Source organism: Paralichthys olivaceus, chromosome 11, assembly GCF_024713975.1.
Source record: "Paralichthys olivaceus isolate ysfri-2021 chromosome 11, ASM2471397v2, whole genome shotgun sequence".
Lineage (NCBI taxonomy): Eukaryota > Metazoa > Chordata > Actinopteri > Pleuronectiformes > Paralichthyidae > Paralichthys > Paralichthys olivaceus.
Window position 1 is genome coordinate 14,059,811 of NC_091103.1, and position 18,912 is coordinate 14,078,722.

The window sequence follows — 18,912 nt, forward strand, 5'->3', positions numbered from 1 at the left end:
AGCAGTCGGCAGAGGAGAAAGGAGACACAAAACCACCAAACAATGTGTCCCTGTATTTGTTCTGGAGCTCTTCAGTCTCAAGTCACAACTAAAAAGTCAATGTGGAAGTGACGCAAGTGATTGCTTTTTTCAGAACAACAGATGGTTGTTTTCAGTTAACCATTTACACACCAGTGTCAAAAACTCTGAGCTAAACATTCCTACTTATCAGCACTACATTGTATTGTTCTGCCAGTAACTGGCATCATGTGACCAAATTAAATGAGGCATAAACTGTGGTCGTGAAGCGTGGTAAACTCTTAAGCTTGAGAACCTCAATGCTCTGAATGTATATACATATTCATATACATGAACCACTGAAAAAAAGAACGCTTTGATTTGCTGAGATGAACTTCAGTTACTACAGCCAGTTTAGAAAAACTTTGGATTCAACCAACAACAATCATTTCATTTGGACCAAAATAAAAGATTGGCTGGTGTACCTGTCTCTAACTAACCAACCTGCCTGCCTGCTCACACCCTGCCCGAGCTCTCCCTGCACATGACCAGAGTCTTCAGCCGGGGAGGCATACAGCGCCAGAATAGAGACAATTGTCAGAAGTTAGCTAGCAATTTACAGAAAAGTTGGCTTCTAGCTGTTGTCCAGCAGTGGACGTTCATGTGTTTTGAGTGTGTAGCTTTGACGAGAGGGTCGATGGGAGGAATGTATTGGTGTAGCCTGCTCTTGTTAGCTTTTCAAGGATTACCAACCCTCGTTTTAACATAGGTGCAATTGTTCAAAACATTATTACAGGAAGATGGACTTGAGCTTTCCTATATCATCCATACACTTAATTATAACATTTTGTGATTGGCATTATCCACTTCAGTGTTGTGCAAAACTGATAAAAGCAGCACATTCCTGAGCCAATCTATGCAGTATCTGTGCAGAGCTTGTGAGCAAGGCCAAAGCATGATTGTACCACTCTCGGCCGAGCTCTCTTGGCATCTTGGTCAACTGAGTTGCTTGAACAAAGACAAGAATGACTGCATATAAAACTCACATATGCTAACAATTCACGGGTTTTATAGCTCCTTGTCTTGTTTGTCTCGATAGCTGATGCACAATCAACACTTCTAGTAACATCTGAATAGATTTTTTTATATTTGCATTGAATCTTTGTGATTTACTCATCAGAAAGTTTGCATAAAAGTAATTAAATGTAAATCTTTGTGACACAAATTTGGCCGTATAACTGATTACAATCTATTATCCACCAGAAAAGCTGCAGGGAGGTTTTAGTTAGTCACTGTTGTCTGCCAATGACGGCTGATCATTTGCAGTTGTTGTAAATTTAGATTTTGACATTTTTGTATTGAAAGAATTGTTTGAACTCCTACATTATGCAAGATCTGTAATGTTCCAGTCAATTGTAGAAAAAGCAAAAACAGGTCTTATACCAGCAGATTTTACCTCCGTCTTTAAGTTTCCTTTCATCTCATCATTCTTTTTCTGACCCCTGCCTTTCCCGGTCTATAAAGTCTTTTTAACTCCACACATTTGTCTTGCCTATCTCACATACTGCCCTCTCCTCCCCCCTTGGTCCATTTCCAGTGGTCATGTGAAACAGTGAATGTAATTGCTCCAGGGGAGCGACTTAGTGATTGCTATGCAGCAAAGAACACTGACACAATACCATCACCATTTCTATCAGTGAAAATGCCACTAGTGCCGCATGTAACAAACATGTTCGCAATTTTTTCCCCTGAATGATTTTTCTGTGTTCAGGACCAGAGCAGACCAGAGGAGCTGGCTAATCGCAACAGGTTTGACCTACATTCAAGGAATTAGACCGATAGCAGCTTTAAGAAGACTAATATGAAGCAGTGGTCTACAGAGGCAGCAGGTTTTAAAATAAGATACATTATTTCTGCTGTACCTAATTTACACTATCTTTAACCTTTACCCTTGGAAATAAGAAAGAGAAGGGCAGAGAGTCCTCTCTTCATGGTTAAATTGTTTCCAAAGAATAAATAGCCGATCCCAAGCATTCATTTTGCTTTGCTCCCTTCATTATTACAAATTCATCTTTTTAAGAATTGAGATAAAGCAGTTCTTAGTAATTTACTGTCTGAAGATGATGAAAGCTTCTGTGAATCTGACCCAAAATTCACACTTTTTAAGACCATAATGAATGAAATTGAAGATATATGTCAAGTATGACATATAAGAAGAAATGTGAGTTTCTAGTCCCATACTGGTTTTATTGTAGTTTTATTTTGTATAATCTTTTCACAATATATACTACCCATGTCAAGAAAACAAAAAGACACAAGCATATAGGCTACTTTACAAAAAGAGGCCAAAACAAAGGTCTTATTTGTAGTTTTATCACAGCATACTAATATCAAATATCATCAAGAAAGAACCACAACACATGGTGACTGTGCATGCCACTGAAAAAAACACTCATTTTGAAGCGTGATGGAAAAGGCCATACTATTTTACCACATAATATTTTAATGTATTTAAGTCTTTTCAAGGATTAAAATTCTGTCAATTGAATATTTAAGTTTTTGTAGACTTTTTAAGACACTGCAGAAACTATGCTAACACAGAGTAAGTTTGCAATGATTCCTGAAAACTGAACTCAGAAAGAAAAGTCTCAGCTTTGAATGGCAGCAGCCTTAAAGGCCACTTGTAATCACATCCAGATAGAACGAGCATATTGAAGCAGTGATAGATATTGTCACCATATTACTCCTCTTTCTCTATAAAGACAGGAAAATAGCACAAGATACCATTTTAAAATCAGTATCATCATATCAAGTATCTCCAGCACTTCACTCACTCAGAGAAGTGACTGATGAGCTAAGTGTTTGAACTGCACACTCCCTTCACCTCTCCAGCCTCCTTTCTCATGTCTTGCTTATAAAATAAATATCCATAAGAGAAATACTACATTATTCTCATTCTTTCTCCACACTATATAGGCTGTAGATTCCTGTAGTATATAACTTTGGATTTGGGGATATTACTCCCTGTTGAATTTGTATAATGGTGAGAAGCAGCTGTAAATGTTCATGATCTTCAGTGTTGCCAATTGGATTTAATGAGAAATAGGAGGTGCAGACCAGAGCTATAGAAACAATAATACTTTAGTAACCACTGTCAACATAAAGTCCACAGGTATCCATGCTCTGACAATGACTGACCCCTGCCTGGATGGTTTAGATTTGTGGTTGGAGTTTGAAAACGGTTGGGTTTAAGTTTGGTTACCTGAGAAGAATCGATTAGATGATAAACCTCCTACTTCAGCTCCACTTTGCTATTGTTGAAACAGCATTTCAGTTATATCTCAGTGCTGCTGATGGTTAACGTACAGCTGATGACAGATGATAATTATCCATGCTTATTTGTTTAAGCACTGATGGGTGTAGCACTATGTTCAGGTAAAAGTAACAGAGGATTCACATGTAAGTTGTTCAACCGAAATGCTGCTCATTCACCTTGAATGGAGTGTCATTCATTCCAAAACTGGATTATGGCTCTGTTGCATCACGTTGGTCTCGCTGTAAATGGCAGAAGATGAGCAAACCTCAACTTTTCATTCTACACTGGAAGCACCAGCCAATCAAACACTCAAGCATAGACCCTAGCAAACCAAGTTGTGTTAAAACGAAAGAGGCAGCAGAAGCAGGTGGCTAATCAGGTGTGTGTTCATCTGGTTGTGGATTTTATTTCCTGTGTACTTCTACTTAGCATAACATTCATAGCTAACATGGCACATTAGCTTTAAAGCTATGTTGTGTGTCCAAAGTATGGAACTGTGCATGTTGTCCCTACAATGATTGTTCCAGCACCAAGCTCTGGGCACGTCAACCACCAAGTGTTAATGCAACGCATGGGTGTGAGTCCAGCATAAGAGCTAATTCCTATAGTCTGACGTATTGACTATTACACTATTAGTTAGTTAGTAAGTAAGTACGTTAGTTAGTTAGCTAGTTACTTAGTTGGACCATTCCCTATTACAAGTTAGCCTACGGTCCCATTGAATGGACAACTGAATAACACTTTGTAAACTGTATACATCATTGAACAGCAACAATATAAATACACAGCACTGATGGGCTGATGGACATGAAAATGCTATCATACAACAGCGGCCAGATATTAACGATTGCAATGACTAACTATTGTGGTTTGGTTCTGTGAACACATACCATTAAGGTGTCAAGACCAAAGTTTCAAGGTAGGAACTGACAAATATCACTGTGTGTGTGTCAATATTATGGGAACAGATGGAAAACAAAGAGTGGTTGATGGTTAAGATGCATTTTGAGGTCATTAATAAGACCTTTATTAAGCAGTCTTAGCATTTCTACAGGCAAATATAAAGTCATGTCCTGCAGGTACAAGAACAGGTGCCACAAATTCCCACTGACATCTTACAATCTATCCAGTAAACCTGGAGTTCCACACTTTACGAAACAGCTCTGGTAAAGTTCGTCGGAACAAAGACAAAATGGCCCTTTAAAAGAGGAGCATCTTATCAACTGAACAACAAATAATTGCAACAACATCAGATTGTGACAAAATAATTATATTACAAAATAGACCGAGAAACAGCTGACTGCTTGAATCAATGAGTCATAAATCCGGAGTCACTACCCACCGGGATGTTTGTCAGGTAAACACACCAACTTACCTCACTGTCCCGTCCAGCATCCACCACGATAACCTGAAGGTCCAGGGGGGCGAACAGCCAATCGGAGAACGCAGGTGTAACCTCGGGTCAGCCGGCCGCGGTCAAACTTCTGACGCGGATGGGAGAGGAGGAGAAGCGGCGGCTCTTATCGTGAATGCTCTGACAACGACTTGCACCTTCAGAGTTCATTTCAAGCCCACTTCACGCTTCACCCCGAGGCGGACTGGAGCGGATCACACCGGGATCTCCCGCATGTCGCTGTGTGTGTGTGCCGCTGAGAGGCGGTGCGTAAAGAGACGTCTCCTCTCCGAAGCCGCGCAAAGACTCCGCAGATGGACAGACTTCAATAAAACAATACCCACAGAAAGAGAGGGAGAGAGAGTCTTGTCTTTACTCTGCTCCTCTCTCTGTCTGTCTCCTCAACCCCTGTCTGCCTCGCTCACTCTCACTCTCTCTCTCTCTCTCTGTCTCTGTGTTCCCCCACCCACCCCCTCTCAACCTTTCTCTCTCCCTCTCTCTCTCCAGCCCCTCTATACCTCCCTCTCTCCTCCTCCCTCTAATGTCTCTATATTCGAATGAGTTTTATATGAATCATACAGCCATGCGCTCATAATGGCTGCTGTGTTGCCATTAATCAGCTTTACAGGAGGGATTCATTCCCCTGCCAGTTCAGAACACAAGGATCTAATATAAAAACTGTGAAAAGAACATTCATCAGATATCTGTTCCCAGATTTGGTTTTTGATTTTCTGCTGTGCATCCATGTCTTAATCTCTGTGATGGTCTTTCATGTCAGCCGAGTCTCATATCAAAGTCCTTCCCGACAACTTTCTGTAATAAAATGTCCACACATGCCAAATTTAGAACAGGCACATGGTGGCGTTATATCATGATGTTCCACATTACACAAGGATGCTCCAGTTTTTTGTAATTGTTGTTTACTCTAGATTGAAAGTTAACCAACAGAAGCAATTAGCTTGGTTGGTGTCTTCAGTCAACACTGACTTAATACTTGATTGATGATGACTTTGATTACAATGCTTACAAACCAAGGACTGAAATAATAACAGGATTATCAGACACAAATATGCAAGGGAAGTTAAAACATTGATTTCCAACATGGCCCTAAGATGTTAAAATGACAAAGAAACATGACATTGCTTAAACATAACCTTTATCTGCCTGATGACACCAAAGGCCATAGAAAAAAGTGGCTTTTCATCCTCAACTCCCCCTATAAATAGTCCCTCCAATCAATTGGACCCTCACCTCAGGAAGAATCATTTTTCTCTCAGGGGTGTCTGACTCTAAACTAAAACAGATCAATGTTAATTTTATCGCTATGTCAGTATATGCAGAGAAAATAAAACTGCACCTGATGGAAAATAATTTCATTTTGTAAAGAATTATCATAATCTAAACCTAATCATATTAACATACTATACCAAAGACCCCCGTTAATGGTTTAACCCAAGACATCATCAATGATGTCAGCAACAAGGAAGCGTTTAGTCAACGCCCACTTTCACCTCCTGGAGCAGCATGGTCTTCAGGTAAGTGAATATTAAGAAAATGAATAACTCTTCATGACAAATGAATTTGAACACTATTTGGCTTAGGTTTTTTTATTTTTTACTTAGTAACTGCGACACAATGTCGTATTAAAAATAAATGAACCTGGGATCATTTGTGCTGGTAATATGAAGAAGTTGTACTGGCTGAACAAACAGAAAACAAACATATAGCTAGAATGATAAAAATGGGAGGAATGGTGTTGTGTGGTCCACTTTGTTAAACTTAATAAAACCCTGAGGCCCAGCTTCCATATGTGTCTATGGAAAAATACTGGAGGGATGAACAACATTCTTCTAATAGACAGTTTGGTATTGTGGGTGATTGTGGCAGAAAGCACTGAACAACACACTTCTCTAGGTATTCAGTTAAGTCTGCTGACTTATAGGACTTTCCAACATACATATACTATAATTTGGGTGCTCTTGGGTTATTTTGGAGCGGTCGCTGACTTTCAGATGGATTTTGTAGGGGTTTGAGTTTAGGGGATTTCCTCATTGAGTTGTTTTACTTTCTCCCGACCTCTGTGATCTTTCTGCTTGGTCTCCACCTTGTATAAATCCTGCTAGTTTTTTTAGTTTTTAGTACAGGATATAGGAGCCTCCTGTTATGTCTGCTGTGGCTTTCTCGGTCTTTGCAATGAGGAACTCTGGGCCCAGATATTTCCAACATTAATTTGGCTTTTTGGGTACTTGCACAGTATTTTGTAGCACAGCTACAGTATGTGCTGTCACTTTTCCCTGTGAGGTGCTCAGGTTTACTCAGTGCTCAGTTTATCTGAGACAACAGTGCAGACCATAACATCTTCCTGTAGATCCAATTACTGCTGGAGGTCAGATCAATATTAGGAAAGCATGTGGTAGCAGAAGGTGACTGGTAACACACTTTCTTCTGTCCTGCCACGCTGTATCAGGTTCTACTGGCAGTCACAGCTGTCAGATATATAAAAAGCATAGCTATAGACACATTCATGTCCTTGAATCTTCTGAATGTCTCATATGTAAACTTACTGATTCAAGTAGTTTTTTTTGTTACTTACCCTGTCAAGTATCTCTCTCAAGTTTGATTTTGAACATTACGAGTGATTTAACATAGTTTGACATTATAAGACATCTCATAAACTGTATACCACTTGCTCCCACTATCTGTAAATCAAGCTAAATTGTGCAGATACTAACGCTGCCCTCTTGCACATTCGGAGCCAGAGTCTGCACAGTAGCGATCCGGGGGATGGAGCCGCGGTAGCAAGGTCCGGTCGATACAAGCACTCGACCAATCAGGAGTCATTCTCAGCTCACAATCATGACGTTTTACCACATCTTTATTCCATCAAATAACTTAAAATGTATAACTCACTGGAATGTGTAACTACATAAAATGACAGAGACCATCTTTGAGAAGAGAAGAATTTATTTGACATGACTTCTTCTTCTAACATGAACTCAAGGAGGGAGCTAATCTTCTGTACCTTCACCTTTAACTTTGCCTAGCAGTCATATCTGCCCTCTACCAGAGGGTACACACCCCAAGCTGTAATGTGTTCCTGCCTTACCTGCCACTCAAAACATACGAAAATTAAAAATATATATATTTTTTTTTAGCAATCTTGTATAGACTTCTGGGATTTTTCAGTTCCTAGAGGGTGCCGACCTCTGGTCTGACTTGATCATTTTTAATTTATTCATTGGGCGACGGTGAGCTGCAGGCATTTCCTCCTGGTCTAACTTCAGTTAGGAAGCTTGGATAACTTTGATCTTTTTAGTTAGTCTGCTGCTTTAATGCTCCTGAGGATTTCACCAAACCGAGACGCTTCCCTAATTAGTGGCATCAAGTGGGAGTTCATTAATTTTGCTAGACCAAAATGTGTTACTATTGATGAGAGTTAAAGCTAGCTTTTCTTTACCTTAAAATAGCTGCTTCAAAATTTGATGCTTCACTGACTTGATTTTGTGTCTCGTTTATTCATGCTCGTCACCCTGAATGCCTGTTCTTGCTCTTTGTAACTTTGGTGAATGAGTACAGTCTCTAAGTGTGGTGTAATTGTTACAGCGTCAGCTCCTCTGGTTCAGGAAGTAGAGATCATTGGAATTAGATCACCACGTGTTGCTGTAGAGGGCACTGTTGCACATTTAGAGTTACATAGGTTTGCTTTAAGAAAGGCAATTCAATTAAAATACATAACATTTTATAAATATTGCAGTAGACACTAGAAAACTGTTATGAGATAATATTTCCTTAAATTTGTGGAATGCTTAATACCTTTGCTCTATAAAAGTTGATCTGTCAAAGCAAAAAGCACATCTTGATGATCTGATTATTTGTGCTTAATCAGAGTGATAAAACAAGTACTTTCCTGGAGTTCCCCTTTCATAAAAGAGAGATGAAAACAAGTTAGACCATGAATGCCAGGCCAGAATAGGTCACATGATATATTACGATATCAAAGTTGTACAGTGTTGCACAAATACAGCCTCCTTGTCAGTAAACTAATGCTGATTTCAGCATTATAAATGAGACCTTAATAATTGATGGAGAGCTTAAAAATATACAATTTCAGATTCTGCTCATATCTGCTTCGTGTAACTTAAACGACCAACACGGTACGTCATCTATGAGATCTGCATTGCAAACAGTTTTTAAAAAACTCTTTTTCACAGTGAATAGTAAGTTAGCTAATTAGAGACAAATTAACAATTTAAAAAGAAGACGTGATATATCTTATTACTTCTTCATATCACACCTCAACAGTGTGTGAGTGAGTGTACGTCTGCTAATGTTAGAGATGTAATGTGTGTGACTGTTGTTGAACAGTTTTATTGTTTTTATTGATTGACTTTTTGGATGAAATGTGCTCTGTGTCCTATGTGGCTGCCATTGACTGAGAAAGGATCAAGGGCGATTTTGTCTGAACTGCTGGTGCAATTCTACTGAGGAATTCTGTCAAGTGACCATGGCTTTGACCTGTAAGTAACAATGTCATGTGATTAGATACAGATTGCAGCTAATAAGTAATGACAAACAGGTTTACACACACGTGTGTAGTCATGTTGTTGGACACACTTGATAATTCAAGTGTTTTTACAGCCTGAGGAGGAAGAGTCCATTGATGATATGCTGAATAACTGACCCATATCCACCAAACACAATAATTTTATGTCTGTATTAGCAAGTCAAGGATCCTGTATCATTGCAAACAAGTCTTGTTTATATTTGTGTGTGAATTTGTGTGCATATTTGGAGTGGTTTATGTGTTAGTGAGCATGTATGTGTTTATTTCTCAGTGCTTGGCCTTCTCATTATTGTGGAATTGAATAATAGTCTTCATGCAACTCGTTAACTACTTGACCCTCTTTGTCACTTAAAAATTAACATTTGATGTTTTGAATTGACAGCCTCAAATTGAGTCTAATGTAGTTATAAAAGGGCTTAAGGGATCTCAGTCCAAATCTCTGGCTTTGTTTTCCCCTGGATGACGATGATGTTTAGTGGGTGGTTGGTTGGTTGGTCAGTCGATTCACGACTTTGGTCTAGACTGAAATATCTCTGATGTGATCTCTTAACTTTTCTGTCTGCAACAGCAGCAGGTCAACGTTTTCCACACACGTTGAAATATTTATCTCACAACCACAACTTAGAATGGCACAATCTTTTCGAGAGATCTTTGCTTAAGTATAGAGTATATAGAGACCACAGACTGCATACAAAGATGGACGACATTACAGCTTCCCAAAAGTGAGGTGGCTGGTTGCAGTACAGGTTATAAACCCCTTTTCATCTGGATTTTAAAAAATGGCAAATGGACCAAAATAAAAGTTGAAATACACATCAAAACTGTTTTTACTGGGATGAAGTGGAGATGCTTTGTCCATCTCTGTATACAGTAACTGCTATAGACTCTTAAACAGTAGTGTTGTTGTGTTCGTATTACAGCTTATTTGTTACCCATAATGATATCAGAATATATAACACTCTTGCTTGACAAAGACACAATCATCTGTGTCTACAGTTGACTGCATCTCTCCTCCATCTTTACTTCTCGATCATCATTACTCACTGGTCAATCAGTCCAACTATAACATTTCAAATGAAAGGAAACCTGTGTGAGGTCAGAGGGCTCTGGTTTTAAACAGCTAACTTCCTTCTTTCATTTCCTGGTGAGAACTTAATAGGGATTACAGGACTGGGGGTAATTAGGCCATGGTCAAACTGAGGTTGCTAAATCTGAAAATACCATTTACTTAGTATATGTAAAAACTATACTGGCACTCAGTGCAGCACATAAATCTGCACAGCTAAACAATCCTTAATATATCTGATTAACATTAATTCCTGAGAAACTGACCAAAGGGTCAAAAATTCTTGTAAAGTGAGTAAAAAAATTAACCTGATCAGGAAGAAAATATAATGGTTTTACCCTGACATGTGACCTGTCCATGCAGTTCTGGGGCAAATCAAACAGTTCGTTTTTGCATAATCCTGCACAAAGAACACAACTGCCATAGTTAAGTTAATTATTTGGATGTCAAATTAATATTTCCAAGCAGTCTTTCAAGACATCTTTCTACTGAGATCCTAAAACAATAGATAAGAGACTTTTTTTCCCGTCTACCTCTGGTCAATAACAAGATTGAGTTGTTTTATGATTTGGTGATAAGACCCTCAATCTTTTTCAGGAATAATCTAGTAGACTGATATTTTAAGATTTACACAGGCTTACAAAAATGGAAGGGAATAGATGCATTTTCAAATGTAACTATGCTTGGTGACCTCAGGGAGAACAGCTAATTCAAAGATTGCATGTGGAATGTGAATTGTCTGCACAGGTCATGTTGATCTATGTGCAGATGTGACCAGTGGTGAGTGGTGATCCCCTGTCATGCCTCACTAGGCTTTATCCTAATGCATGCTTATTTTCCACTGAGTTCTCAAGGCCAGACCTAAGAAAGGCACAGATTGAGAGAGAAAGATGAGTGAGGGGGAAGTTGAATAGGTGAAGATCTGAGATAGTTGGAAAGATCATGACATAGAGCAAAAAATGAGCAGAAACATGTTACAACGTGGATGACACAATATTAGATATCATGTCTCTACTCTAGGGCAATATGTTGATGTTGTATGAATCCAGCACCCACTTATCGCATACTTTTACTTTACCCAGTGGTTGGAGGAAAAGGATGTCTACTGATATTTTACACACCCACTGGTAAAATCCAAAGGCTGAGGCTAAACTGATCAGACAAGGAACACTTCAAAGAGAAGGCAGCTTCAATGAAAACAAGATTAGCTGGAGGATTACTCTTAATCTATGTAGAACATAGTCACTTTGTCAAATCCTCTGCAGCTAAATTATTAAAGACAGATACTTCAAAGATCTTAAAGAATTAACTTGATGTTATTGTATTTCTATATTTAAAAATGTTATCAATAAAGACTTACACCTCCAGCGAACCATCATTGTACAAATTAATACTCAAGCCTATACCTGGCTCAGGATGAAAAGCAGAGAAGAGCAGGAGAAAGGTACTGAAATAATTTAGTTTACATAAAACATTTTAGGTATTCTCGCTTCCACTTGCAATATTTCATTAATGTTCATATAACATAGACTGTATATAAAGATGGACATATCTCCAGTTCCTCCCACTGCGCCAATGACTAATTCAAACAAACCTGTCAGTTTAGGCTGTCAAAAATGACATTTCACTCTGTTTCAAATAACTCACTTAAACCAAACTTACTGGAAAACTGAATACCTGTGATATGAACTACCCTAAACAAAACCAAACATTGAGAAAATTTGTTTGGTGCGCATTTTTACTTTTTAGCATGACCCATGTCCCATGGAAGAGGCAGGGTTTATGACATGCACTGCAGGCTGCCACTAGAGAGCGATTGAGACACCTGGGCTTCACTTTTAGAAAGCTTTCTTGTCATGTTTATATAGAACCTATGATGCAAACGTGTAGCATATGGTGCGCAACAAAGAATTGTAGATAAAGGCAATCTGTTTAAAGTCTCAAGTGTTTTCTTTCTTGATTCAGACAGATAGTGAGTAAAAAGGTAGGAAGTGGTCTGTTTTTGTTGGCACTCAACCCTCTCTTAACAGTGTGTAGAAAGGTGTTACTTCATTTCACTTGGCAACAAATCTTGTGTGACGGTTAATTATAACTACAGGATTCAGCCAAGCAGAAAATTGTTGGAGTAATGTTATTAATTACAAAGCCATCAGCACATATAGTTCGAGCTACAATTAAATAAGCTTATGGCATAGAGCTTTGCTGTATTTTATGATTGGCTTTATCTTTCAAGTTGACTGATTATGTACCAATGAGACTGGAAGAGATACTTGAATAAAGCAAGTATAGCGAGTACATGTAAGCTGAAAATATGTATCCGTTTGAATTGGTACCATAGCGATGAAATGAAGATGGACAATATGACTGCTCCCCTAAAGTGAAGCGAAAGTGCCTTGACTGCCCTCCAGTGGCTGACTGAAGTATAGGTCATAAACCCCGCCTCCACTATTTTAGTGGATGTGATACTAACACCGATTCCCGGTGTTTGCTTATCAACCAATATCCTTTGAAACGCGAATATATATAGAGAATGAATGCCATGGACCTTATTTTATTATCTAGTTTAACAGTTATACTTGCAAAAGAATATTAGTAAATCTACAATATTACATGCTTAAAACCTTTACTTTCCAGTGTGAAATATTGCCAAATTGCTTACATTTTAGCTAGCTCTGGCTAACGCTACACAAACAGAAATCGTTTTACAGACTCTTGTAATAAATGTGCAAGATGGCAGTGTTTGAATCTGGGAAATTTTGGCTCCATTTCTGGATAGTGGAGACATGTCATCCATCTTTATACACAGCCTGTGATTGGAACTCATATGAGCTCAAACAGTACAATATGAACTAAATAACTTTGTTTCACATTGGTAGTAAAATCTATCTGGAAATGCTAACATGTGGAGAGATATCTGAGGAAGTAGACAGACACGTGGAGCATTTATAAATCGTATTATTCAACAGTATTCACATTACAACATCAACACTGCTCTGCTAGTGACAGGTTCTAATAATCCCAATATATTGTATAGTTACGTTGTAATACATTGTCGAGAGGCACTTCCAGTAAGTCTGGCAATAGAGGAGCTACAGTTTTGTGTCTAAATTACAAAACAGTAAAAATAAATATTTTCTAAAAGTTTTTTTGTTATAATATACTTTTGAATCTGTACAGCATATATTTTTTTTTATACAAAGTCAAACAATATCTAGAAATAAAATGTCATATATTCCACTTAAACAAATACTGGTGAAACACACAATTTCCCCATCCTGTAGGTATTGCTACATGTGTTAAGTGCAAGATATTGGAAAGAAGAAAAGAATTGAGTGTGTGAAGCGCCTGCTATAGTAGATAAAAACATACCAGCCTTATACGTCTCAGCCCTAAAAGTGGTGAAAAAAAGATTGTTTTGGTTTCCTTTGTGACAAACAAGAAAAGCTGATAAATATCTCATTCAAACAATGTATACGTACATACATATACGTGGAAATGTTATGGCACAGACGCATAGCTCCCTTTTCAAATGGATGAAACAACAAACAATACAAAAAAGGAATATTTTGGTTCAAACCATCAAAAAGAAAGTACAAGGGCTTCAGTCTGAGAACAGAACGTTTGGTCAGTCCCATTGTAGTGCTACTGCTGCCTATTGACGTGGCAGAAAAACACATACAGTCAAGACGTGGACAACCCTTGAGCTCCGGTCCGTTAGATGAACACTAACATGAATCTTATTTTGCTTTGTCTTTGCACTAGAATAGAGTGTATTCATAAACAGACCTCCTTACCAGGTTCTGGAGGACACTGAAAAAAAGAAGTTGCATTTTGTGCAAATCACAAAAAACCCCAGTTCAAACCGTTTCTTTGGTTTGCACAAGTTAATCCAGTGTGCAGCAATCCCCTTCTTCTCGATCGTTACTAGAATGCACTGATACTGGCTTTAATCAGAATGGAAGTTGTAAAGGTTCTGGACTTCTGTTGTTTTCAGACCAGGTTTCATAAAGCAAGAGAAAGCAGAGGTATGAGTGCCCTGCGATAACTTATTTTTACAGTTAGTAAAAACCATCAGTCAGTGTACTTGTGGTGACAAAGACCAAAGAGCCAACAAATAGTGTGAGCTTCTATGCAGTTTTGTTTGAGAATCTTGATTTAATCTACATTATTTAGGTTTAAAAAATAATTCAATCTCAAGACTAACAACATATTTCTCCAGAGAGAGTTTATGGAGCCAATATTTTATGGGTCATTTATTACAAATCACTTACTGTTTACTTTAACACATCTAACCATTGGTGCAGACAATGCAGGCCTTTCCAGGCGTCCATTGATTTCCATTTATTTATCTACAACTTTTTAAAATCGTGACTGAACCAACAAATGTTTTGTTGGAATGCTAATAACTTCCCATACTGTACAGAAATTTGACAAAAACCAATGAATGGCTGGAACATCTAAAGCTGTTCAGCCTGCATTTAAAAATGGCCAGCGATTATGTTAAACAACATAGTTATGAAGCCAAAAACTGCAAAAATGTAATAATGGTAATAACTGGTATAATTGAATTGCTAAAACACCTGAAACCTGTTCCTAATGGATTGAAGTTTACTGAGGTTTATTCAGTTCACCACTCCCCTACAACTTACTTCAAACTCTCTCAATAACTGCACATGCAACGTCCAATAGTTTCAATCGATTATGACAGAAGTAGTGACTTTGAAATTCTATCACAGCTTTGATGAAGTCTCTTTGATTGCTGCACTGTAGCTTACAAACATATTGAGGCTGGGCTATGAGCGGAGATCAGAGGTGGGAAGTGTCTGTTTTGGCGAACTTGGTACCCCGGGAGCTTTATTTTCTTTGATAACACAGAACTCATGTAGGAGAGCTGAGGGGAGTCGGAGAACGCCTACAAATGTCCAAACATAGAGGTGGAGCATGTGACAGTACATGTGTGAGATGTGTGAAACTAAATCCAATGTAATAGTATGCACAGTGGTGAGGCAACGATATACTGTATTTACAGTGCATGGAGCTCAAGCTCCTTCATGTCAGTTCAAATGCCTTTTGGAAGCAGGAGGTTTGTAGAGATTTTGACAGTCTTGGTTATTTTTAGAGGAACTGAAGTTTGAAAGCTGTGTTGCTTTAAAGAGCTTAAAAAATGCTCAACTTAAATGTCCTACATGACCCAGTATTCACTATTTCAGGGGTCAAAAATCCCTTTGGGTTTCCCCTTTTTCTTTTGTTGCCAAGCAACATTAAACCAGGCCTTACTGTCTGATACACATCAACACTGGAGATCATAATTTTAATTGTGTATTATGCTGGATTACAGTTTCCTTAGTTGTCTGCAATAGGGCCTGTAAATTAAAATGAACCAATAAACCGACTTTCAACACCTATTAAGAGCTCTCAACACGAAAGTGAATGATGAACGATAAGCTCGGGCTTTGGTCAGCACAGGCTTTAAAAACAAGCTGAAGCACTGCACCCTTCCAGGAAATAAGCAGTCAAGGGCATTATGTTGCACAGTTTAACCCTCCTTTGCACAATGGGCATTTTGATTACAGTGCAATGGATACAGCTGAGGATTTAGACAGTATTAACATTAGCAAAACTCTGATTGAGTTAAGAAATGGGGTCACAGCATGAAAAGTTCAGCCAGTAAAAACTTGCTTAGATTGCTTAGTCTGCTTTTCTTTTTTTTACTGATCACTGCTACTTAAATGCCTCTGACAACTATTACTCCTGTGGATACAGCCACACCCTACTGTGCTTTACTTATCCACCTCACCTCTTCTGCGAGACTTTGGCAGCCTCTCTAGTACATGCTGCCAAAGTCCAAGAAACTCTTTCACTTGTATTAACACGTGTATTTGTTCGCTTTGCGGTTTTGACACAAAGAATCCGAAAATCTCTGGATCTACATCCACAAAGTGCCACTGCTGCTTGATGTCAAATCAGATATACTGCACTGCAGGTCCCTGTAATACATTTTAACCAGCTTGGAAACAAAGATCATCACATGATTCTGAAGCCGACCAAACTGGATCGTCTTCAAAGAGTTACACCTCGAGGAATCTGCTGAAAAAGATCTAAGACCCCTCTGACCCCTCATAAGCAGCTACACATCAAGCTAAAAGGCTTCTTCTCCTCTTCCTCCTCTTCCTCTTTCATTACTAAGCCTCATTAGCCAGGCTGCTCTCCTGGTTAACGCTTTTCCTCTATCGCCACCAATCGGAATATCTGAGGACATCATAGCAGAGCGTGACACTCCCTGTTAAGCTGTGTCATCAGTGAGGGAGAGAAACTGTCCAGAGGTGTAGAATGCAGATGTCATTGTCAACTTGTACAATTCTTACTTCTCTATTTCTGCCTTTGTTACATTACTCTTTTCATACTTTTTGTGCAACTAACCAATGATAATTTAGATTTGATAGCTTGACCTTGGTGCTCCCCCTTGCCTGAATATAGCTGAAAATTCCGTTGCCTTGTTCTTAATATGTAGAAAACGAACTCTGCAGAATTTCCCAAGTTCATGTCTGCAAACGGTTTATATGTGTGGGTTTGTCATCATAGCAAAATGGTCCTGGAGACGCGTTAAGTAGCAGGAGCTACCACAGAGGTGGTTTTGAGTTCTTTGGCATGTACTGTATTTATGTCTGTCTGTCTGTTGACAGATTCTGAAATAGTGTCACAACTATGCAAGACACACTTATGACACTTTCAGGTGTAGTTATGTTCAAAATGAAGGCAGAGTTCCAAGATCAGTGTCGTCCAATTCCATGAGCAGTGAGTTCACATGGCAATCACTGCTGAGTAATGAACACTGAGAAGTTATGGGTGGTAAGTGTCAGCATGTTGACAGACATCGTTCCTGGTGTGATCGCTTGATGTTTTGTTTTTTGGTCTTGATCCTCTCGGGTAATTTTGAGCTGTAAGTCAGTGCTGGCCTGGGCCACTATGGCTTACTGGATTACTCACTTTCTGAAGCATTTGGCCTAAATACCAGGTTAGAAATTATAAAGAATTCTTGACCGGCAGTGAGAATATTAGTGTAAAGATTAAGCAAACAACTTGGGGTGTGACATAAAACAACAAAACACATTACACCACTATACCTATGTTTGTGTCTTGTACATGTGTATGTGATTACCAGCTTTAGCTGCTGTGTTATAGTTTGTGGAAAATATGAAAATACATTTTGACGGTTGAATCTGGTCATTAATTGCGGTTATTTTGTTGTGCACAAAGGAAACAATGTATTTAGGGACATCAGTAAATCAAATGCATCTCAAACTGCACAGAAAGAAAATCTTGAAGCAGGAGAAGGATGCTATAAGTCCCCCTTTTGTTTTGTCTTTCTCTACAGGTTTCTTCCTTCCTGAGTTGTGTGCCCTGGGAACATGTAGGTGTACTGTAGCGACTCTGATTTAACAAAAAAAAAAAAAAAGACAGAGAGAAAACATGCAACTGAGAACAAACATTGTTTGACATGAACAAAACATTGTTTTCAATGTTTTTCCTTGAGCGAAAATAAAGCTTTTCTAGCAATAGGGTTCTTTGTTAAGCTTCCTATCAGTTATGTGTGTGGATTGTGATTCCAGTGCAGCATTGTGTGTGTGTCTATGAAACTTGTGTGGGTGTATGTCTGCATACACAATGTACTGCAGCCGTCTCTTCTTTTCTCCGTCTACCTCTCAAGGGTTTTCCCAGGGCTTTCATCCCATTGTCCTCAAGGAGAGGGGGCTTGTTGCACATCCTCATCTACTGTAGATGGCATTAGACATGGGCTACACAGTGTGCTGATTGCAGGGGAGCGACAAGAAGGGTGGGAGTGGGAGGGGTTGAGGGTTAGTGACAGTGTTTTACTAACTGGTGGAGTGAAGGAGTGAATCAGAATGGTTGGCTCATAGTGCAGGATGGGCAGCCTGGGCAAGGGCAGGGCACCAGATCCAGACTAAAACAAACACGACAACAAATATGAATACAGTCCCAATCGTTCTCTTTTTTTCATTTTCAACTTATTTTTCCTGCCTCTAAGTCTTGTCCTCGAACCCTGTGTTTGTTAGGCACATATTACCCAAAACATCTTCTACAGTGTTGTGTCAAAGTGATGTGCTGGCTACCATATCAAGAGTTTAGTAATGTAAGAAACAAACATTTTTTAGACAATGTTCAGATTCCTGGTTTAAAAGGAGGTTGAAGTCTGTAATATCACTCTGGTTCTTCCTCTTTTTCCCCTGAAGTCTTTGATTGCTGAAGGATTTCCTCTTCCTCCAAAGTCGACGCCTCTTCCCTTTCATCAAGGCCTTCGGTCAACTCCTCCTCTTTGCTTGCCAGCTCTTCCTCTTCCTCGTGAATGGCTGTGATTGGAATGGCGGGGCATCCGATGCCGTCCTCTTTCTGCGCTTCCTCCTGGGCTTCTGCAGAAATCACTTTCTTCCACATTTCGTGGTTTTCCAAAAGATGCTGAGTGATCTGGCAAAACACTTTCCGCCTCTTCATCTTTTTGTTTTCTTGTTGCTCTGTTAGACAAAAAACCAACAGCATTTTAAAAAGTATGACCTTAA

General features: G+C 38.9%; 2 protein-coding genes and 1 long non-coding RNA gene across 5 annotated transcripts in view; 1 reads left to right on the forward strand and 2 right to left on the reverse strand.

Moving 5' to 3' along the window:
• The window catches only part of slco1c1 (solute carrier organic anion transporter family, member 1C1), a 34,445-nt gene extending 29,297 nt beyond the window's left edge, over positions 1–5,148 (reverse strand). Inside the window, exon 1 of the mRNA XM_069533775.1 lies at positions 4,689–5,148. The gene's annotated coding sequence lies outside the window, so the exon portion shown is untranslated. The remainder of the gene's footprint in view (positions 1–4,688) is intronic.
• A 1,041-nt stretch (positions 5,149–6,189) lies between these two features.
• Positions 6,190–18,912, forward strand: part of LOC109629939 (uncharacterized) — a 30,693-nt gene continuing 17,970 nt past the window's right edge. The window contains exons 1-2 of the long non-coding RNA XR_002202747.2: positions 6,190–6,241; positions 9,148–9,223. This is a non-coding gene — a long non-coding RNA (uncharacterized lncRNA). The remainder of the gene's footprint in view (positions 6,242–9,147; positions 9,224–18,912) is intronic.
• The window catches only part of pde3a (phosphodiesterase 3A, cGMP-inhibited), a 47,666-nt gene continuing 42,029 nt past the window's right edge, over positions 13,276–18,912 (reverse strand). For all 3 annotated transcript variants that reach the window (XM_020087899.2, XM_069533778.1, XM_069533779.1), the window contains one exon: positions 13,276–18,867. In XM_020087899.2, the coding sequence (XP_019943458.2) occupies positions 18,557–18,867 (311 nt within the window). In that variant the 3' untranslated portion in view covers positions 13,276–18,556. The remainder of the gene's footprint in view (positions 18,868–18,912) is intronic.